General features: G+C 42.2%; 1 protein-coding gene across 1 annotated transcript; it reads left to right on the top strand.

Moving 5' to 3' along the window:
• The first annotated feature begins 9,715 nt into the window (after positions 1-9,715).
• LOC308108575 (centrosomal protein of 95 kDa-like) lies at positions 9,716-23,966 on the top strand. Its single transcript, XM_080461650.1, has 21 exons — positions 9,716-9,899; positions 11,332-11,460; positions 11,859-11,966; positions 12,374-12,484; positions 12,696-12,816; positions 14,620-14,738; positions 15,192-15,388; positions 16,218-16,287; positions 16,465-16,532; positions 16,701-16,891; positions 17,042-17,162; positions 17,297-17,405; positions 17,503-17,711; positions 17,935-18,030; positions 19,939-20,062; positions 20,829-20,998; positions 21,086-21,160; positions 21,249-21,401; positions 21,487-21,633; positions 22,247-22,318; positions 22,543-23,966. Exons 1-21 carry the CDS (start codon positions 9,875-9,877, stop codon positions 22,717-22,719), a joined length of 2,592 nt encoding a protein of 863 aa, XP_080317776.1. The 5' UTR covers positions 9,716-9,874; the 3' UTR covers positions 22,720-23,966.
• Positions 23,967-24,151: the final 185 nt, after the last annotated feature.

The raw sequence follows: 24,151 nt of genomic DNA, 5'->3' as shown, positions 1-24,151 counted from the left end.
GTTCCAGACTAATGGCCATTAGGCTCATGGCACTTGGAGAAAAAAACATCTTTAAATCAACAGTCACCATTAAAATACACATCCAGGAGATGCACTCATCACAACCGATGACCTCTCAAGCTTCCAATTCCTGGGGTGTCTCTTTACCACTCAGCAGGTCAACACCTCCCATGATGCATGGGATGTGGATGGTTGCTATATTTCGACATTTTGCCACCTTTTCTGGTGTCACCATGCTTTCAGTGGTGACTTGCATTTTCTCCTGTTTCAGGACCTCTGGAACAGGATAGAAATGATTGCTGCTCAAACCAGGTACCTTCAAATCAGTTCAGGAACAGCCTGGAATGACTGCCTCCCACCCCTGGTGCCCAGCAGGAAGCCTGCCCCTCCTCCAGTGATGATCACCTTTTGCATTAGATAACAAGAGCAGAACATAGATGAGCTTCCCGGGTCCGAGAAGGCTCAAGTTCCCATGATGTAATTTCCCCAAGCTGCTTTCACTCTCACAGGAAGAATGGAAGGCATACACTGGTCCTGTGCAACTCCTGTATGTCCATATGTCTGGGGGGGGGGGGGGGGCACTTTCCTTTTCCTCCTTGTGGTCATGACTGGATGGTTGATTAGAAGCAGGTTTAATCCATTGCAATCTTTCCTTTGGTCTCACATCCTCCTGTTGTGTGATAGTTTTGAGTCCTCCATGTCCACAGCCTTTCAAGGCTGAGCTGCTGAGTTTAAGGTTCTGATAGATGCCATTTTACTTTTCCAAATCGGAGCTCATTGCATTTGAGGAGGCTTGTGAGGAACGTCCAGCATTTGAGGCATTTAACAGATCATTTTGCAGTTGTTGCAGCAATTTTGTTTCGAAGTCAAGTTGCTTTCTTTTCCTCCTCAGTTCCTCCTGCTCCTTCAATGCATGTCTTTCCTTTAAAAATGCAGCAATGGATGCCGCCTCTTCCACTTCTGCTCTTACAAGAACAAAAGAGGTGCTGAATTTTACACTTTTGCCCAATGATTATTTGCTCAACATTGGAAACACCATTGTTCACCATGTACTTCACCTTCATTGTTTGAAACCTCCAATTCACCCTCAGAAATACATTTGACCATTTTTGCTTTAAACCAAGTTTCAGGTTTTTCTTGTATTCATCAGGTGACATGAAACCCCAAAAACTTTCATGTACACATTTGGTATCATTCCACACCCAAACCAGCTCTGTCAGACCATTTCGTACCATTGATTGGTTGTTGTTTGACAAGAAACCTTGGATATAATCCCTTAAGCTGGCTGCTCGGTCCAGCTAAACCTTTGACAGTTTGCAGCCCAATCACCAGGACAAGGTGCAGGCCTCGAGTGGGGACACCAGACATCGAACAATCATTATAATTTTGTAACAAACATATGAAATGCCTTTATTAGGAGAGTCCGCCATGTCCAGGCTTTTCTAATAGATTCAGCTTTCTTAATTTGATCCAGGTTTGTTTTTTAACCACAACAGAAGAGGTGCTGGATTTTACACTTTTACCCATTGATTATTTGCTCACAACATTGGAAACACCGTAAGTTTCATCATGTGCTCCACCTTCATTTGTTGAAACCCAGTTTCCCTTCAGAAATACATTTCTTATTGAACACCATTTTTGCTTTGAACCCAGTTTCAGGCTTTTTAAAAAAAATTTTTTAAATCAGGTGACCTGAAACCCAACAAACTTTGTTGTACACACTTGGTATCATTGCACACCCAAATCACCTCTGTCAGACCATTTCGTACCATTGGTTGTTGTTTGACGTGAAACCTTGGATATGATCCCTTGTGCTGGCTGCTAGGTCCAGCTTAAGCTTTGACAGTTTGCAGCCTTTCACATTTAGCCACAAACCCCTCAGCAGTCATTTGAATCACCCATCTTTTTATTGTTTGTTCCCACACCATCACTGCCGTCAACGGCGGATGCACCAGAATCAATGGTGACGTCAGACATAGCGCTGTGTGCCTCTATGGTAACCAGGAAGTAAAAGGTCAGTTGGTGAACCACGAAAGCAAATAATGCATTGGCTTTACAACTATCCTTAAAAATGTGTGTGCACATGATTTTTATTTGGCCATGTATGTTGAAACGCTACACGTAATCCTACCTCCTTGCGTTGGGCGCAGTGATTCTCGAGTCCAACACTGTTTCAAGAATGCTCCAATACCACTTCAACACGGCTTCACAACCCGACTCCAAGTCCAGCATAGTGGTAAAAGTAAAAAAATTGAAAACATACTGTCACCATTTAAATACACACCCAGCCAAAATACTCACCTAGTCAAGTAGAAACACTTTCAGGCTCCAGATCGCTGGCCATTAGGCTGATGACACCTGGAGAAAAGACAGGAACATTTTAAAAACATATTGTCACCGTGAAAGTACACATCCAGGAGCTACTCACCACAACTGAAGACTTCCCAAGATTCATGCATAGGAGAAACATTTTTAAAACATATTTTCACGATCAAAATGCACATCCAGGAGAAACACTCACCTGGTTCCAGACTGATGGCCATTAGGCTGATGACGCCTGAAGAACAGAAGAAAAAAAAAAGTCAACATATTGTGACCATTGAAATAAACACATTGTGTAGAAACACTCACCTGTCTACAAACTGGCCTCTGTGTCCAGTCGAAACACTTATCAGGCTCCAAATCGATGGCCATTAGGCTGATGGCACCTGGAATAAAGACAGGAACATTTTTTATATCAACATACTGTCACATCTACTAGAAACACTCACCTGGTTCCAGACTGATGGCCATTAGGCTGATGGCACCTGGAATAAAGACGGGAACATTTTTATATCAACATACTGTCACCATTATATACACATCCAATAGAAACACTCACCTGGTTCCAGACTAATGGCCATTAGGCTCATGGCACTTGGAGAAAAAAACATCTTTAAATCAACAGTCACCATTAAAATACACATCCAGGAGATGCACTCATCACAACCGATGACCTCTCAAGCTTCCAATTCCTGGGGTGTCTCTTTACCACTCAGCAGGTCAACACCTCCCATGATGCATGGGATGTGGATGGTTGCTATATTTCGACATTTTGCCACCTTTTCTGGTGTCACCATGCTTTCAGTGGTGACTTGCATTTTCTCCTGTTTCAGGACCTCTGGAACAGGATAGAAATGATTGCTGCTCAAACCAGGTACCTTCAAATCAGTTCAGGAGCAGCCTGGAATGACTGCCTCCCACCCCTGGTGCCCAGCAGGAAGCCTGCCCCTCCTCCAGTGATGATCACCTTTTGCATTAGATAACAAGAGCAGAACATAGATGAGCTTCCCGGGTCCGAGAAGGCTCAAGTTCCCATGATGTAATTTCCCCAAGCTGCTTTCACTCTCACAGGAAGAATGGAAGGCATACACTGGTCCTGTGCAACTCCTGTATGTCCATATGTCTGGGGGGGGGGGGGGGGGGCACTTTCCTTTTCCTCCTTGTGGTCATGACTGGATGGTTGATTAGAAGCAGGTTTAATCCATTGCAATCTTTCCTTTGGTCTCACATCCTCCTGTTGTGTGATAGTTTTGAGTCCTCCATGTCCACAGCCTTTCAAGGCTGAGCTGCTGAGTTTAAGGTTCTGATAGATGCCATTTTACTTTTCCAAATCGGAGCTCATTGCATTTGAGGAGGCTTGTGAGGAACGTCCAGCATTTGAGGCATTTAACAGATCATTTTGCAGTTGTTGCAGCAATTTTGTTTCGAAGTCAAGTTGCTTTCTTTTCCTCCTCAGTTCCTCCTGCTCCTTCAATGCATGTCTTTCCTTTAAAAATGCAGCAATGGATGCCGCCTCTTCCACTTCTGCTCTTACAAGAACAAAAGAGGTTCTGGATTTTACACTTTTGCCCAATGATTATTTGCTCAACATTGGAAACACCATTGTTCACCATGTACTTCACCTTCATTGTTTGAAACCTCCAATTCACCCTCAGAAATACATTTGACCATTTTTGCTTTAAACCAAGTTTCAGGTTTTTCTTGTATTCATCAGGTGACATGAAACCCCAAAAACTTTCATGTACACATTTGGCATCATTCCAGACCCAAACCAGCTCTGTCAGACCATTTCGTACCATTGATTGGTTGTTGTTTGACAAGAAACCTTGGATATAATCCCTTAAGCTGGCTGCTCGGTCCAGCTAAACCTTTGACAGTTTGCAGCCCAATCACCAGGACAAGGTGCAGGCCTCGTGTGGGGACACCAGACATCGAACAATCATAATTTTGTAACAAACATATGAAATGCCTTTATTAGGAGAGTCCGCCATGTCCAGGATTTTCTAATAGATTCAGCTTTCTTAATTTGATCCAGGTTTGTTTTTTAACCACAACAGAAGAGGTGCTGGATTTTACACTTTTACCCATTGATTATTTGCTCACAACATTGGAAACACCTTAAGTTTCATCATGTGCTCCACCTTCATTTGTTGAAACCCAGTTTCCCTTCAGAAATACATTTCTTATTGAACACCATTTTTGCTTTGAACCCAGTTTCAGGCTTTTTAAAAAAAAAATTTTAAATCAGGTGACCTGAAACCCAACAAACTTTGTTGTACACACTTGGTATCATTGCACACCCAAATCACCTCTGTCAGACCATTTCGTACCATTGGTTGTTGTTTGACGTGAAACCTTGGATATGATCCCTTGTGCTGGCTGCTAGGTCCAGCTTAAGCTTTGACAGTTTGCAGCCTTTCACATTTAGCCACAAACCCCTCAGCAGTCATTTGAATCACCCATCTTTTTATTGTTTGTTCCCACACCATCACTGCCGTCAACGGCGGATGCACCAGAATCAATGGTGACGTCAGACATAGCGCTGTGTGCCTCTATGGTAACCAGGAAGTAAAAGGTCAGTTGGTGAACCACGAAAGCAAATAATGCATTGGCTTTACAACTATCCTTAAAAATGTGTGTGCACATGATTTTTATTTGGCCATGTATGTTGAAACGCTACACGTAATCCTACCTCCTTGCGTTGGGCGCAGTGATTCTCGAGTCCAACACTGTTTCAAGAATGCTCCAATACCACTTCAACACGGCTTCACAACCCGACTCCAAGTCCAGCATTGTGGTAAAAGCAAAAAAAATTGAAATCAACATACTGTCACCATTTAAATACACACCCAGCCAAAATACTCACCTAGTCAAGTAGAAACACTTTCAGGCTCCAGATCGCTGGCCATTAGGCTGATGACACCTGGAGAAAAGACAGGAACATTTTAAAAACATATTGTCACCGTGAAAGTACACATCCAGGAGCTACTCACCACAACTGAAGACTTCCCAAGATTCATGCATAGGAGAAACATTTTTAAAACATATTTTCACGATCAAAATGCACATCCAGGAGAAACACTCACCTGGTTCCAGACTGATGGCCATTAGGCTGATGACACCTGAAGAACAGAAGAAAAAAAAAGTCAACATATTGTGACTATTGAAATAAACCCATTGTGTAGAAACACTCACCTGTCTACAAACTGGCCTCTGTGTCCAGTCGAAACACTTATCTGGCTCCAAATCGATGGCCATTAGGCTGATGGCACCTGGAGTAAAGACAGGAACATTTTTTATATCAACATACTGTCACATCTACTAGAAACACTCACCTGGTTCCAGACTGATGGCCATTAGGCTGACGACACCTGGAGTAAAGACGGGAACATTTTTATATCAACATACTGTCACCATTATATACACATCTACTAGAAACACTCACCTGGTTCCAGACTGATGGCCATTAGGCTAATGGCACTTGAAGAAAAAAACATCTTTAAATCAACAGTCACCATTAAAATACACATCCAGGAGATGCACTCACAACTGATGACCTCCCAAGCTTCCAATTCCTGAGGTGTCTCTTTACCACTCAGCAGGTCAACACCTGCCTTGATGTGTGGGATGTGGATGTTGGATTTATTTGGACATTTTGCCAGCTTTTCTGGTGTCACCATGCTTTCAGTGGTCACTTGCATTTTCTCCTGTTTCAGAACCTCCAGAACAGGATAGAAATGATTGCTGCTCAAACCAGCTACCTTCAAACCAGTTCAGGAACAGCCTGGAATGACTGCCTCCCACACCATGGTGCCCAGCAGGAAGCCTGCCACTCTCCAGTGATGATCACCTTCTGCATTAGATGACAAGAGCAGAACGTAGATGAGCTTCCCGGGTCCGAGAAGGCTCAAGTTCCCATGATGTCATTTCCCTAAGCTGCTTTCACTCTCACAGGAAGAATGGATGGCATACACTGGTCCTGTCCCACACCTGTATGTCCACAAGGCTGGGGGTGAAAACAGTTGGCCTGCTTTCATTTTCCTCCTTGTGGTCATGACTGGACGGTTGATTAGAAGCAAGTTCAATCCATTAGACTCTTTCCTTTGGTCTCATAATTGTCATGTGCAACACCTGCATTGTTTGAAACCCACAGATGCACCACAAATATATTTTTTGTTGAACACCATTTTTATCAGGCAACATGAAACCCAACAAACTTTCATGTATGCATTTGACATCATTGCACACCCAAACCAGCTCTGTCACACCATTTACCATTAATTTGTTGTTTGACATGAAACCTTGGATTTGATCCCCTATGCTGGCTGCGAGGTTCAGCTTAGACTTTGCTGAGGGGTTTGTGGCTGCATGTGAAAGGATAAACTGTCAGTCAGTTAAATCATAGTGTTTATTCCCACACCCTCACCGCCATCAGCAGCGGACACACCAGAGTCAATGGGGATATTAGACATAGTGCTACCATGGTAACCAGGAAGTAAAGTTCAGTGTTGAAAAGTCCAGTAGAATCACCCACCTGACTCCAAACCATTGGCAATAAAGGCCATTTTGTGCTTGACACAGCCGCGAGCTCCGCAGGCTTTGTGCAGCCAAATTACATAATTTTGGCCGCCAATTGTGGGCCTGTTCACAAGGACATCGCCACTCCGTGCACCTCAATTTATCTGACTACACAGACAGAGAGGTGGAGCTGAAGAGGACGACTCAAGGCATAGAAGACACAAAAGCAGAAAGCTGCACATCCACACTGGAAACACAAGATTTGACTCAGTTGTCATTTTGCTTCAGTGTCAGACTTCAATAGAGGGAAAATTTAGCTCGAAACAATAGTCGCATGCTCCACTCTGCTCTCCACTTGCAGGATCACCTGCTGGTGTCACAGAGAAGAAGTCTACATCTTCTGCTCTAATTTAATACTGTAGTGGAAGTGTGTTTGCAATGCACTGCCCCCTGCAGTTTGGGAGCGGAAGCTGTGTGTCGTATAAATGGAACATACGTTCTCTCATGCTGATTCCGCTCGTCGAAGCTCCGCACGTCACGTCCGTGCATCAAGCATAAAACAGCCTTTAGGCTGATGACACCTGGAGAACAGAATAGGAGGCAATAAAGTGAATCAACATATTGTCACCATTGAAATACATATGACTTGGTAATACTAAACACAAAACCCAGGAACCAGAGAATGCTGTAGAATACATTTTATTAAAAGACTGAGAACAACGTGCCACCAATAAGCTGATTGCAAAAAGTTAAAAAACTAAATCTGATAAAACAGATCAGGCAAGGAGTGCAATTACTCAATTGACTGGAACAATTAATGTAGGGCTAGACTACTCTATATGGGGAAAGTAGAGAGATATACAATAAAAGTAGTCTCCAAAGACCTAGTCAATGAATAAACCACCACTTCACACTTATCAATTAAAACCAAATAAAACACTGAAATGTCCCCACTCACAGCAATCCAAGGTGACTAAAAAAGACAGGATATCTACTCTCCATCTTGCCCCCCCCCCTTAAGCAAAACAGAGCAGTCCACAAAAGAAATAAAATGGCCCATCTCAGTCAATTATGATTTTGGGAAAAACAGTGGTTGGCTCCTCTAATGCAGTCTTTACTTATAAACTAAAAGAGGAGCACATGAATATACAAAAGAAAACTTCCCAAAAAGAACATTTTACAAACAATGTACCAACTATACCTTGCCAGACTGGATCTGTCCCTCCCCCTGTTGGAGACTTGCAGGTGTTTGGGATCTGAATCCAAAGTCAAACAAATGAAACATTTTAAATATCATTTATCAAATCAAAAACTGAGCTGAAATACTTAAGCTCATACAAAATCATGCTTTAAACTAATTTTAAATGTTTTGAAAGTGATCTCACCAATTAAGACACCAAACAAATGCTGGCCTCAGCTGCTCTCACTCAGGTGTGTCTCAGTACAAGAAGAATGGCTCAAGTGAGCTGCCCACTCCTTTTTATAGACTCCGCCCCTCTTCCTGCAGGCTTCCTTTCACCACCATTTCACATCTTACTTCCTGTTACCACCCTGTCACGTACACATCCAGAGGCCTGTACTACGATGCTGGATTTTCTCTTATCGAGATACTTTAAGGATTAACCCTGGGTTTTCTGTACTACGACGCTCGCTCACTTCTCACCAGGATAAATCACCCTGGCAACTGACGCTGAATGTCTAACCTGCTCCGGAGCAGGATATGTTCTCGATAAGCACTCAGAGCACCGGCTCCTGACCAATCAGATCTCTTGGAAAATGACCCGCTTATTCTTAAACGATGGTGATTGGTGCGCAGGTTCATCGCTGAGCTGTAGCTGAGCGGAGAGCAGAAATTAATTTAGACCGATCTTTTAGTCATAATAAAATAAATCTTCGTCACTGAGGTTTTGAAGGATGTTTTTGTAGTTGACTTGTTCCGAGTCTGTTTATCTTCACGTGGGTTGATCTGTAATAATGAGGTTAATGATCACACCTGACTTTATGGGTTGCCTCGTGCCGCCGTGGTGATGAATTAATATTCCAACACAAAACACAAGAGAAACTCAGCCTCAAAACAACTGGATGGAAATTCTAAACTAAAAGAAGAGCAGTGAGGAAGGTCAGCCCAACACGTTTCTGCTGAAATAAAGTGAAATTGATTGATCAGTGCATGTGCTGTTCGTTTATATCGCTGATAAATTAATATTATATAATCTCACCAAGTCAGCATTAACAAGTCAGGAATGTTCTGGCTTTGGCTGCAGCAGCAGTGTTGCTTTTAGCTGCTTGATGTGTTTGAATTCTTCATATTATCTGAGAATAACTGCTCCTTCAGTAATGTGTAAACTGCTCTGCAGAATTTATCTGTGTGTGATTGGTCAGACACTGCAAACTCCGCCTCTTTCATGTGAACGCTCACATGTAGGTCTGGGTTGAACCAGCTAGTTCATAAACTGCTTCGTCGTAACGGTAATCAGGATGGTGCACATCTCGATAAGTCAACCTAGGAAACAGAGAGGTCCTGGATATGTTGAGCACGGTTCGTAGTACAAGCCACTGGTCTTTCCAAGGTTGTCAGCTGCCCTTTCACAGAAGTCACTGGTTTCAAATCCAGAATTCAGTATTCTTACTCAGACTAGTTGTTAAAACCCCTTGATTAATCTATCATTTAATTATATATATCCTCTTGGAAGCAGAACGTGGTGAAATAAAGATTGAATAAACATTGTTTAGTGGAAATAGTTAAAGAAACCTACAAAAAACAACCCCATTGTTGTATTTTATGTAGCTGTGATGTGGTACTTTAGTTTATTACTGCGTGGTTCCACTTGATGGCGCTGTTCACCAATAGGAACGAACTTCCGGGTACACAGAGTGCGGTACCGTCCAATCAGAGCAGACTTCAGTTTTAAACGAAAGCTCCGAGTTCCTCCAGTTCGAGACCGAAAATCCCCACAACACCGACCCAGCCGTTCACACCGGGACCCGGGCACTTTGTGCAGGCACAGCGGGGAGTTGGAGCTCCAGCCGTTACATGGGAACCCAGGAGGGAGAGAGAGGTGAGGCGGCCGCGGAAGGCTAACGACACGTATCGCTAACTTAGGGCTAACGTTAGCCGCCTGCCGTGGAGCGTCCGAATGGCTTTATTTTACAAATAACCTTAAATTCAGTGGACGAGGGGGTGTTTTAATGTTAACGAACACTGGCAACGCGAACCAGCTGCTGTAAGATTCCGGGGAAAGTTGCGATAAACACCATTAAAAGTGAGTCAGACGCGGCGGTAAAGTCTCCTTGTTGCTTTCTCTCAGTTACACGAGCGTTCCCATTTCCTAAGGTCAAACCTAATAAATGTCCCTCTGTCATCCGGTAGTTTGAGACTGTAGCTACAGCATTCAGCGGCAGTTATAGAGGAAGCCCGCTCCCGAGCTTCAGTTTGCCGGGCTGTCATGATCCAAGTGACCCAGAGGATGAGGGGGAGACTCTGGATCCACTTTTATGAATGACAGTCAGAAAACAAGGGCAACGCTGGACCTTTCCTTCATGGAACATCAACAAAAAAAAAGTCAATTTGTTCAATAGCTTTATTTTGCTACCCTACCACTTTATCATGATTCAGAATTTTCTAATATAACACGCATAAAAGAATCACATAATGCTCTACACAATGTCAAATGAGACAAATTACCTGTACGTAGATAAAGAAATTGGGGTTCTTCCCTATTTCACCTAGACACTTTGTTCTTTTCCTACAAAATAAAGTGTGTCTGGCTCCACAACATATGTTTATTTTTAGAGTTGAGATAATCAAGCTCGTAAATTGTAATCTAATAATGAAAATACACAATGAACATGTTAAATTAAGTAACAAGTGAATAAAAACATTAAAAATCATTTGGGGATTTGCAGTAGAACGACATAGAAACATTAATTATTCAGAGTAAGTCTTAACATTCAGTTACAGTTATTGAAATACAGTTAAATGTACATTAATGTATCAAATGGAGACATTCCTGTTTCTGACTGATTGACTCTGTTGCACAACATACATGTTTAAGGTGCTGCTGTTGTTTCAATGTCCAAAGCCTCAATAATAAACTTTCAACTACACCAGTGTCTCTTTGACGGTCACAGGTAACCTTCATTAAATCCACCATTGTAACAGCAAATGCTATGGTAGATCTGCTCTGACCACAGTTATATAGAAATTGAGCTTTTCTTTTCCCCAGGGTCCTCTCCAAAAAGAATGTTTTGATTGAATTCTGAAGCGTTAGTAAAAATGTGCAAGCCTACGTCCCAGACTCTGGGGAAACACCGGTCAACACATTTGAAAGACAGATGGTCACACACTCGCCTTTACACCTAACAGCAATTTAGAGAGGCTGCTTAATCTCCAAAACATGTTTTTCAACTGAGGAGAAATCAAAGGACCTATTAAAGGGAGTACATGCAAACTCCAAAAAGACCCCTGATCACCTCCTTTTTTTTCTGCAGATTGTGTTGATGTGGCAAATGACCTACTCACCAAGTGTCACATCAACTCAAGGCTCAGGAAACTAACTGACTGCAATGCAGAGGTTTTCACCTCTTTGTACAAGAACATCTTGGGAGAAGAAGTTCCTGGTAAGAACAAGTCCTAGATCTGCTGAATGTAAATACAAATACAAAGCCAATCAAACTGTTGATTTCATGCAGCTTAAGTTTGTTTTCTTTCATACAATGAGCATAAAGGAAGCAAGTGACTGCATCACTTTGTGGATAATCTGCCTGTTAATGATTGATAAGAGTAACCATGACTTCTCGCTGTCATGTCATCGGCAGCACTAAGCAGGTTTCAGTTCAGATTGGGTCACCTCAGTGCTGAGTATGTCAGGAATGTCTCCCCCGAGACCAAACATGTCCATAGGAGTTTGTTAATGTAACTCAGCTGTTTCCTTTTGGCAGGTTACAAGAAAGCATTGAACTGATGCGTCATTGTGTTTAAGGAAAGGTTTGTTTATTCACCTCTGTGTTTGTTGTAGATTATATTGCAGAACCCTGCTGTCAAGAAGATGATGTCCATAATGTCCAGTCTGTGATCGATTCACTGTCTTTAGATTACCTTCAGATCAGTCTCTCCCACATTACAGGTACAAGAAAAACACATGCATTTGTAATTACTGTAAATATATTGTTGAAGCATTTACTGTTTCCTGTTTAATTTTGTGCTTTTCTGCACAAATGACTTGAATGCATTTTACGAATCTTGGTAAAATATCATGAAGAAAACATTCAGAGGAAGTATTATCTACAGTTAAATATTTATTTGTGTTTGTGGAGCAATAACAGTAATTTACTTATACATATTTGCAGTTACTTTCACTTGGATCAGCTTAAAATTGTTAAATTGTCCCAAATGAGTCTTTCGAGTTTGCTCAGTAAATGGGAAAGGTTTTTTTTGTTGTTGCAAGCAAATGGCTTGACATAATCCTTTTATCTACAGTGTTAACACTGGGAAGTAGAAGCTGTTACGCCGAGGATAACTGTGTGTTTGCAGGAGAAAATGTCATCCGAGGAGACAGAGAGTCCATCAAGAACCTGGTGGAGATCTTTGACGGCCTCCTGGAGTATCTCAACGAGGAGATGAATGAGGAAACCCAAGATGGTGGTAAGTAGACATTTTTCTTTTAACAAAGTAATCTTACCTCTTAGCAATGTGCCTTTGACATTCTGTCAATTTAGTTTCCTTCGAGGAGGCATACATGTATGTTCTGCTCACAAAGGGGCTTTGTGTGTTAAAATCATCGGGTTAGGGTTAGTTGCTTTGTGTCCTGGGCTTCTCCTCATGTTTCTTCCCTGTGTAAAATTTGTGTTTTCAGTGGAGCTCAACAGCAGAGTCAACCGGGATGCATCTGGTAAAACCAAAGAGCAATCAAGCTGCGATGCCCCCAAGCTGGAGGAGGCGAAGCAGGACCAGGCCTCCGTGTCCTCCAGTGCAGAGTGAGAGCTTCTCCTGAACATATGGCACAAACACTGAGAGGCAGGATTACACTGTGCTCACAAGACAAATGACTATGGTTTTGATTTTTAGCTGTGGTGAGGTCTGCAGGGCTGATCTTTCATTGCCTTTGTGCTTTTGTCAAAATCAGCAGTTTAACTTTTTATCAGCCAAGCCATCATATTTTTTTAACTGCATGTCTCTGTTTTCTTTTCAACTAATACATCCTGTGAACACAACAGCATCGATCGTTTGCAACTGACGTCAGATTCCCATGATCCTCTCTGATTTGCTTGGGTCCGCCATCTTTTATGTATACAGCTGCATAAGAACATATCTTCAATATCGGATTCATGTGATTTTACCCAAATTTATCAAGGATTGAATATTCCAGATAAACCTATGTATCGCAGTAAGATAGAGGAGTGCGGTGGGGTTGACCTCTACAGCAATTTGGTAAAATTTGAGGACGATGTAGGCATCATCCTCAACGGTAGGCACGATCTCAGTGTAAATTAGTCCACAGCCTCTCGCCTCACAGCCAGAGTTTCCCAGTTAAGGAAAAAATATAAAAAATGTAATCTCGAGTGGGCCGGGCCAGTAAAATAGTGCCATAAATAAAACATTTTTAAATGATTCTATTTTGCAACTTTTTAAGGAAAACGGACATAACAATAACACCCCGGCTCAGACATATAAAATGACATTAAAAGGTGAACATCTGTGACATTAATGAGAAGATTAACATACCGGTCCTCGTGCAAATCCCGGCAGGAGTCTTTCTGTATGGAGTTTTCATGTTCTCTCTGTGCGTCCGGTTTACTCCGATAGTCAATACAACCTGCATCGTGACTCCCTGAGCTACACCCCCGGTTCATTTGATAAAGAAATTTCCCGTCGGAGGACTAATGAGGGACTTTTAATAAATTAACTATGCGGTCAATCTGTCCCGTGCAGTGAATGTCTTGCTCCAACAAGCCTACAGCGTAGACATATGCTAGTAGATCGTAAACGATATGTGTAGAGACTCGAGTCTACACCATAGAGTAAATGTTCTATTAGAGTATGTCTACTGTGTAGACATACACAATTAGTAGAGGTCTACTACTGTATGTCTATGTATTAGATCATTCTGTGTTGAAAATCCCTTAAAAAAAAAAAAAAAGCCACCAACACAATATGAAATTAAACACGGCTGCGAGCAGAATTGTTAGAACACCCGACAACTGCGCACATAACTCCCATTTTACACCTTCCTCAACAGTTACCGCTGTGTTGTAAATAAAAGTTGTCATAAAATATGGCGGACACGAGCAAATCAGAGGATCATGGGAAATTTGTGACGTCAGTGCAAACGATCTATACCAGACTGCCTATTAAATACTGAAAGGTTAATAGCCATTATATTGCAGGGTTGTTTAGATATAAATGTTATTCACATTGCTAAACGGTTAATATTAAATTTTTTGAGACACTTGCAACCTGAAAGTAATTTAAATGTGTAAATATTCTTAGTAAAGTGGTGATTGTGAAAGAAAATGTGCTCTATGTATTTGAGTCTTGCTCTGCACCCGCTGCGTAGAGAAGACGAACATTGTCTTTTACATGTGTATAACTACTGTTTCCACTCAGTAAAAGCCTGTTTTCCAAGAACTTACAAAATTGACTTTTGAAAATACTAAATAATTTTTTACAAGTATCTACAGCAACTTTCTGTCAGTGAAACAGAAAAGGATAAAAAATGTTGACTTTCATTATGTACAGTGTAAACTTGCAGAAGATAATTTCTTTTTGTCATTTCTCAGGTCGACACGTCACTCCAGTAAACACTCCCTCCATTCCTGTAACATAGAGGAGAAAGGATATAATGCTGAGGAACTCGAACTGGGAGTTTCTGCTCGTACCTTTATAAGCAAACAAGAAGGTACTGTACGCAAATACTGTTTGTCTGAGCTCCCAGCAAAAATTTATTTTCTTAACGTAAAAGTTTGCTTTCTTCTTGGTTTGTTTTGTTGTTGTTGTTGTTGTTGTTGCATTAGGAGTCTGTTCAAATTCAGTCTGTTGATTCAGCTTAGGGTTATGCTTTGATTGTAGCCGTCCAACTAGTTGTCTCGGTACACAGAAGTTACCAAACATGCCGTGTGGCTTCACTGCAGACAAACAAGTACTGCCTTCACTGTCACCCATTATGAACAATAATGCAGACAGGACTTCTATTGTCCACCTGACTCAAAAGAATGAGTCATGTGTGCTCTGTAACCTCATGTTGCCTTTAACCTTTAGACCGTTCACGTGTTTCATTTTTAAACATTATATCGTGGAGCTGCAGCTACTCTTGTACTGATCTAAGAACTGGTTCTTCCTCCACAAATCTCAGATGCATGTTCCTCCTCTGGTGCTGTGGACACCATAGAAGCTGTACAGCCTGAACCCACACCCTCCGCCGTCGCTCTGCAGCCCCCTCAGCAGTGCGACGGTCCCAATGTGCGCCCACAGTCACCCAGTCTCCTCCCCGCTGCCACGAGACCCGGCCAAGTGCACAGCGAGGAGGAAGATACCTCTGCCTCTGCACAGGTACCGTTGTTATGTCGTGTAGTTCAACTTTTCAATTTCTATTCAACTTATATAGCATCAAATACAACACAGTCATTTCTAGGTACAGAGAAACTCAACAAATGATGCCACGTGACTGCTCACTTCCAGTTAAAATGATATGCATGTTTGATTTGGCGCAAGTCTCGCACTGGAAGCCTCTTCAGGAGTTTAATTGTTTTATGAGCAGTTTACCTCAACAGACCTCAGAAGAAAAACTTACAGATATAAAACTATTGTAATTATCAACTTTTTTTAATTTTGCACACACTCAGAAATACTTCCCTTTTGGTAATTTCTGTACAACGCAGATGCTGCTTCAGCAAAGAAACCAGAAGTGACTGGGCTGATAATCTGCTGTAATTCTCCCTTCAAATTCTTTTGACAGTTTTTGTAAGGCCCCCGACAAGAACCTTCATCCTGAACCCATTAATACACCATTATGATGATTTTCTTTGTTCGTTTATTATCTTGCTTCATGCTAGTTGTTATTCTTAAGAACAGGAGTCAGGAAGTTTTTGACCACCAAACTCTGTAGGATATCCCCCACTACAAGTCCTGACATGTGCATGACCTGCTGTTATATGGCTGCTCGCATAGTTTAACCTCTGGCCTGTTTTTTGTGACCGAGTGCAGACAGGCAATAACCACTACCAAGTTTAAAGTCCTGCATATATTTAGTTTCACTTCTCTGTTCCCTGACACTGAGGACATGTTGCCAACTGTGTAGTGTTTCTGTGAATGACATCAAATACATGTTACTCTGTCATGATAACCTCATTCTAAAGTTATTCCTCCCTCCTCTTTACAGACGTCTACCCATCGAGCTGCGACTGTTGTGACCAATGGACGTCAGTCTCCAGCTGTCTGCCAGTCACCTGGTGAGTCAAGCTACTTTTACCCCCAGTGGCAATAAAAGTAACAGGCCAAATTATTTCATTGCTCAATTATGAAATTGTCTTCATTGGGCCAGAATCAAAAATTCAATATCTGCTACGCTGTTGGAACTGAAGAAAATCCTCTTTTAAAGTCCAGTTTTTGTGTAATGGATTTTGCAGCTGAAAGCAAAGAGTCTTCATCCAGCCGGCAACGAACAGTGGCAAACGTGGAAGGGGAGACATTAGAGGTGAGAGGAGCAAGTCTTCCACTTGCTCGGCAAGGTGACATGTTTGGATCACTGTTTGTCTGAATGCAGGGTTGGATTTGTACTCTCACTGCAATGCTGAATCAAATCAAATAACCCAGGAGGCCCAGGTCACATGACTTAATACCATTTATTTGTCTCCATTTTCAGCCGACTAATGGAGGTCCAAAGAGGGTTTTAATCCGCACGCAGCCCGATGTGCTGTTCCTCACCCTGCAGGAGGATACGGCTCCCACCACCCCTTCTCCGCCAGACACTGAAGAGGAAGAGCACGATGAAGATCTCGGCTATACACCAAGACTACAGGACAAGATGATGCACAAAGACGGGAAGCACCCCAGGTAAGATCGCAAACTTTCTATCACTTTTTTTTTTTTTTGTAGCGCAAAAAAGGACGCCTCAGGATAGAAAGACAATGTGGAATTCATAATTCTACATGACAAAAATGTAATAAAATGTGGTCTCGTTGTTGATGTCTTTTGGAATGGCAGGAGAGCACAGGATGGCTTGGAGGAGCCTCTGTCTTATCGCAGGCAGAGGAACAAGCAGGCTGAGGAAGAGTTGCACCACATATCTGAGAAACTATCCCACCGATTAGAAGAACTTGATCAGGTGTGTGTGAAGTTAGCAGGTCCGTGGCCTGCGTCATCTTCGAGCTTTGTTGTTTCCATACATTTTTGAACGTGTTTTACTCTGCGTCGTGTCCCTTTAACAGCTGTCGCTGTCTTTGTATACAACTTCTGTAGCTGCTGAAACGTGTGCTGAGTGAAAGTGGAGAGTCGAGTGAGGTCAAAGAAGAAGACAAGCAGTCGCACCACAGTGACAGCGTCATGGAGCGCCGCAGACAGCACACAGGTACACTTCATTCCTGACCACAGCCAAAGTAACTGTAATAAACTCACTGGGCTGTCCAGTCCAAGACAAATTTATGAAACGTGTTGCACTGTTACAGTTTCAGGAACTGATCCTGAATCCTCTCACCGCGCTCGCTCCTTGTCTCCCTCGCCTCCACGAGTCCACGTCTCGCTCCAGCGACAGTGCGAGGACGTCGGAGCGGAGGCCTCGAGTCCTGACAACAGGAGACAAACGACCCTCTCCCCTTCTATTGGCTCAGGACGAGGAGAGCCACGCCAGAGGCCATCGCACAGAAACCACCCCAAGGTGGTTTGTTTTCACTTGAATGGCCTTTAATCCTGATAATGATTCTGGAAAGATGCACATGTTTTACACTCTATAGGACTGAAATTTAGTTTATAGTTTTCATGCTTTATTTTATTCTGTTGTTCTTCAATAATCTCAATTGCTACAATTGTTAATTAAAGCTACAGTCATTACAGTTATATTGGTGTGAAACCTATGTTGTTGTTGTCTCCATTTGTTGTAGGAGTTGAGGAATGAAGCCATTGAGGAGGAGCTGGAGGGACTTGAAGACAGAGAAAGAGATGAACTTCATGTGGCGCGGGTCAAAGCTCAGGAAGCTGTAAGTCTTTTATGTAATACTGTGTGTAGTGTGAGTACAATACCAACTTCAAAGCAGGAAAAAGTTCCAGTTTGTAGTTTGAAAATTGTTGAATCAATTATAAAACAATCTGCATTTATAAAAACACATGGCCTTGGTGGGAGACACTTTAACCAAACACTTTGAATAGGCTATAAAAAATAGGCATAATGTCAAAATGCAACAACCTAAAAATGGATTCTTAACTTGATTCATAACGTACAAATAAACACTTCCAGTTGTTAACCGGCACACAGCACTGACAGTGTTTCTGATAATGGCAGATAAACAGTGGATCTCTGTCTTCTCCCATTAGGGTTAGTAAAACCACTCTGTGTATGAATGATCACTGCAGGAGCGGCGGAGCTCCCCATCAATGAGCCTCTTTTCTATTGATCAAATTCTTTATCTCATCCTTCTCAGAGAATCTAAAAAAGGCAGCCCGGCTGGTTTTTCCCCAGCAGCACAGATCTCCTTGTGAGCATCATGAGCTCTTAAAACAACTGTTTAGCAGCTCCACTTCAAGATTCACAGCTACAACTTTTTATATTGACGGACCTTGAGGTCAAGTCAGAAGCTCCAGGCAGAAAACAAAACTACCCTCACTAATGTAGTCATTTGTCATGTTTGATCAAAGAACATTTTAAAGACATGGATTTAGAGATAAATGGAAAAAGATAATCATTTAGAGGAATTAGAAAGTTGCTTCAGACCTGATGATCATTCATATAGATTGTTTTCATGTCAATCAATGGAAAATAGGATTCATACTTGAGAATTCTGTTCTCCCATTAAGAGATTCAGAAAAAGCTCTTGAAAATAGTCCTGGAAATGTTTGAATTCCCATCCTTTTTTTTTGTGTCCACATGTCAATAGTCTTGTTTAGTTCTATTAAAGCATAACATACTTACTGCTGAAATTGTTATAAGTTGTTTCTCTGATTAACAATGTTATTGTTGCCTACATGAAGCCCCTTGGTCAGAAGAATAATATAACACACTTATAACTTATAACCATAACCTAACCCTAACCCAACTGTAAAAGTTTCCTTCAGGCTACGTTTACACGAACCCAGGTCTTTGAAAAAACTGTAATATTATTCTGCGTTTGGGCAGGCATTTACACATAAATGCAGCTACGACTTGCCACAAACGAGGATTTCTGAAAACTCCGGCCACAGTGGGGATCTGGATAAACTCTGTCTGTTTGCATCTAAAGAGGGGAGGCTGAGATTTACGTCACAATTGTTTTTTCCAGGATTCTGATTGGCTATCATGCTTCTATCAAGCTTCATGCTTCTCGTTACACTGCCCCCTACAGGTTTGGCTGCTCATAGCAGCTCTGAACGAGGTCCATGTCAACAAAGAGTTTTTCATAAACGGAGAGGTGGAAATGTCAGTTTTTTTAAAAACCTGGGTATGTGTAAACATGGTCTCAGTTTCAGCATACAGAATGTTTTATGGATTGATTTTCCTTAATGACTTCTGTTGTATTTTCCCACTTTGTGAGCTCATTCCTCATCGGGCTAATTTGAAGCCTTTTACTGCTCATAATCTGCACGTTTGACATCACTCAACCAAATTGTGTCTATTTAATAGAGCGAACCCTCAACTTGTTAGAGAAACTGGAATTTGTATTCATATGGACTTGTGCAGAATCACATTTTAATGTGTTGAAAATACAAGGTAGCTTCAAACATATAAACTGCATCTCTTGTCTTACTGGAAACCACAGAAGAATATTTCTTCCTGAATTTTAAACAGCAACTCAACTTCAAAGGTTTGCTTTGTGATCCATCAAACTCTGAAATACACACTGAGATAAAACCGAACAATACATCCTGTGTTGGTTCTTAACTGTTGATAAATGTTGAACTGACTCTTTGTGCAGGAGCGAGAGTACCGAGAGGCGATGCTGAGGGACGTTTATGAAGTGTCCAGACAATCCTCGGCTAAAACAAAAGCCTCACAGAAGCCGCAGCGGCGACTGGATGCCCCCAGGAAGGCTCTGTCGTGTAAGCTCACACTTGTATAGGAATGATATTGACTTTCATCTGATGACTGAGTCTGTGTGTGGTGCTGCACAGTGACAGAGGGGCATTTCTCCTACTTCTGGAACAAAAGTGAAGTCCAGTCTGCACTGTCTTTGTGATTTAATTATGCGTTTTTATTGATCAACACAGTAATTTACAAGTGTATTTTAGGTCTGCTCCCATCCTACCGTCAGCCCTACATCAGTCACAGAAACACAGACTCTTATAATCTTCTATTCCTGTCTGTTCCTACAGTCAGGACTGAACTAGGGGAAAAGGCTTTCAGGTTTGCGGCTCCAGCTGCTTGGAACGAACTACAAAAAACCCTGAAACTCAAAAACCTGCTTTCATTGGACTCTTTTAAAAAGTTGCGTAGCGACAAGGAGACAGAACTTCTGTTTGCTGATGTTTTGAATGATGGACTTCGTTTTAATTTGTGGACAACTCTATATATATGTGTGTGTATATATATATATATATATTTATTTATTTTTTGTGAGTTGGCATGTTTTTTTTACTGTATTGACATGTTTCTTATGTGTTTTATGTGCCTGTTCTGTCTGGAACGTTAATGCACTGTGACCCGTCTTGGTCAGCACACTCTTGAAAAAGAGATTTTTGATCCAAACAAGGTTTTTTTCTGGTAACATGAAGGTTAAATAAAATAAATTCATTAATTTAATTCAGATTGACCAAACAGTTCCCCGGCTTTGGAAATGGTGTGTAATAATAGTTTTCCTTTTTCCAGTGAGAATTAAAGAGAATCAGCTTCTTCCTTTGCTCCGGGAGGAGCTGCCTCACCTCCACATCTCTCCTCACGCTCTGGGTCGCATGTGGGAGCAGCAAATGCAGCAGGTGGACCGACTCCATTCCCTGTCGTCCTCTCACGGTCCGTACCGGAGCAAGCCCTCCAGCCAGGTGAGTCTACGTCTGACGTCGACTTGTAATGGTTCATCTGCCGAGCAAATTGGTGGATTAACCTGAAGCCCCCGGCTCGTCTGGCAGGTGGAGGAAGCACAGAGGAAACATGACCTCCTGGTGGAGCTCGTCCGTAAAGACCAGGAGCACGGCAGGCGGCTGGTGAGCATCAACACACACACACACACACACACACACACAACGGCTCCAGCATGGCCGGCCACTCAAACACCGAACCATCTCTGTCCAGAGGGACTACAAGGATCAAATCCAGCAGCAGAAGTCGACACAGAACAGACTGAGGGAGCAGAGGCAGCAGATCGCCCGGGCCAAGAAGTACCACAGTGACTACCACGTCCAGCACCGAGCCCGCCTGATGAGGGCTCGCACCAAGGAGGAGCGGGTGGGTGATTCTCCACCTCACTGGATATCTGCAGAGATGTTTGAGAGAGGCGACCGAATCGGTGACTGTCTGGGTTTGTGTGCAGATGTTCAGGCAGCTATTTGAGGAGGGCTTGGAGTTGCAGAAGTTGCGTCTGAGGCAGCAGAGGGCCCATGCCAAGGAGCAACAGCAGGAGCGCCAGCGACGGCAGCAGGATCAGATCCAGTCCATGGAGAACTACTACAGAGACCAAGTAAGAAAAGGACATTCAAGGCCCCTTTGTGCCAGAGGCACGGAGTCACGTTTCACATGATCATCCATATATACTGGTGAGTTGAAGCAGCGGTTCCCAACCCCCGGGTCCCGGACCGGTACCAGTTCGTGGGTTGTTTGGTACCAGGCCGCACAGAAAGAAGAAATGACTTACATTATTTCCGATTTATTTCTTATGAGTCTGAAAAATGTTTTATTTTGGAAAATCACTGAATTTGCTCAGTTACATCTGCCTATGACTCACGCTTGTCTCCGTCACGTGATACATTAGCGCTGATATTAAACCCACAACCTAGCAAGATGAGTAAAGAAACGGACATCTTTGAAAACTTTCTTTGCAAAGGGGAAAAGGCCCAGTGAGGAGACAGAAGAATAACATACAAGTACGTAGAAAGACATACAAGTACACAGTGGATTCACGTTTATTATTATATTTCCCAAATACCAGTTTTTGTGTTGATCGTATCATTTTATGTTGTATTCATCCGCCACACCTTAAAGGCCAGTCCGTGAAAAAATTGTCTGACATTAAACCGGTCCGTGGTGCAAAAAAGGTTCAGGTCCGCTGAGTTAAAGGTTGATTTGTTTTTCAGTTCTCACTGCTGGCTGAAAAACTTGCACAAGAGCGACAGGAGATCCAGGTTCGGAAAAAAGCTCAAGAGAAGGTGAATGCTTCAACTGTTTCTAATTTTGAATAAGGGCTATGCTGTGGAATGGCTTTGCCTCCCTGCAATGCTTCATACCGCCTCTAGGGAGTGCCAGTGTCCCCTTGTGAGAAACCGTAATGATGCCATACTTTGGGGAGCTGAGATTATTAAACACTGGCTTAAATTTTGAGTTCCCTCCTGGAAAACACGTATTATTTTTAATGATTTATTTTTGGTTTCAGGCCTTGTTGAAGATGCAGCGAGAGCTTCGCTCCAGGATGGAGCATGAAATTGGTGAACTGCAGAGGATCATCATTCAGAATAACAAGGATGATGACATCCAGGACCTGGAGGTCCAGAGACTGCGGAACCGAGTGCAGATGGCGTCTTTTCAGTACAACACCAGCTACCTGCACTGACCAGCGGCGCTCCCGCTTCAAATAAACGCTGATTTCTGTGGAAGGAATTTACTGTAAAGGAACTTTTCTGCAGTGATCGACCAACGGTACGACCAGAGCTGTCCGCTCAGACATCTTCCTCCAGAGAAGACTTCACATTGGACCTGCACAAGTTCTCAATAGATTTGAATCAAACACTCCAACAAACTGTAGCTACGAGCAAACTCTTTTCACCTCTGCTGCTAAACCTCAAACCTGAAGACACGGACGGCCCAGTTCCTTTCTTCTGTGACCTTTACACCGGTATGACTGAGAATGTGTGAACTCCCTCACTCTGCACTCGTGTTGTCATTGTAGCAAAAAATTAAACAACCTAATGAAATGTTCTTCCTCTTTGCCAAATAATTTCCACGGATGCAACTCTAGGTTGAATGTCACACACTGACGAGACTTAACTTAAGATATTTTTCCTCAATGTGCAATGCCTTCCTTTCATGTTTTAACCATGATTATTTATTTTGTTAAACTTTAATGTTGGATTTTGGTTTGTTTTTTAATAAACCTGGTGTGTCTGTGATAACCAAGAGCAATGATAATTGATCTTTTATGGCTCATTTTTCTCAGCGTCGTTGTGATTGATCTTAGCTTTCAACTGGAACTAGAAGTGTTTTGGACCAATAAACTGAGGCTGTCATTGTTAAAACATTAAATTCAGTGAGTGTTCAAATGCCCTCCTGCCACTCAATAAAGGTGTGGGCTCATTCTGCTCTTGTGTTTTTATTGAGATGTGCAACTGACCCTGTGGAGGAATATTCACTGTTCTGCATGTCTTATTGCTCTGATTGTAATAAGAACTACAATATCAGATCTTTAAATGCTAAAGACAAGCACTGTTCAGTTTGTTGCTGGATCTGATGCCACCCAACTAAGAGTGAAAGCCGCACAAAGCCTCTCGAGCTGTGATTTACAAACTCAGATTCTGAACCTCATCCCCCCCTTGAGGTGCACCAATATCACAAGATTGTATGCTCACATGTCAAAGGAATCCATAACGAGACACTTTCTTGAATGAAGAAACCTAGACTAGTTTAATGGTCCAATATTATACAGAATTCACTTTCTAATGATTTTCTAATGGTGATATTTGTCCCCATAGGCTGTATATGAGGCAACAGAAATGAAAATATAATGTGACACTGTTTAGTCTGTACCTCATGTGAAGCAGAAGTTGATTTTTATTCAAAACTGAATATAAATATTGTGCCCATACATTATGGCATTTATGGTGTGTCAAATGGTTTTGAAATGTCTAAAGAGTGATAATTTATATCTATGTTTGTGGACTATATGGAAAATCGAGGTATTCCAGAAAGCAGGTTTCGTGAAAGATCATGACCATGTTAACCCTGAAATGAGGGAAACTGAGTTTTCCATTACAGAAAGAGAGGTGAAT

This window comes from Lipophrys pholis, assembly GCF_963383615.2.
Source record: "Lipophrys pholis genome assembly, chromosome: 4".
Lineage (NCBI taxonomy): Eukaryota > Metazoa > Chordata > Actinopteri > Blenniiformes > Blenniidae > Lipophrys > Lipophrys pholis.
The sequence above is the reverse complement of the archived record's forward strand: the minus strand, read 5'-3'. Positions and strand labels throughout refer to the sequence as shown.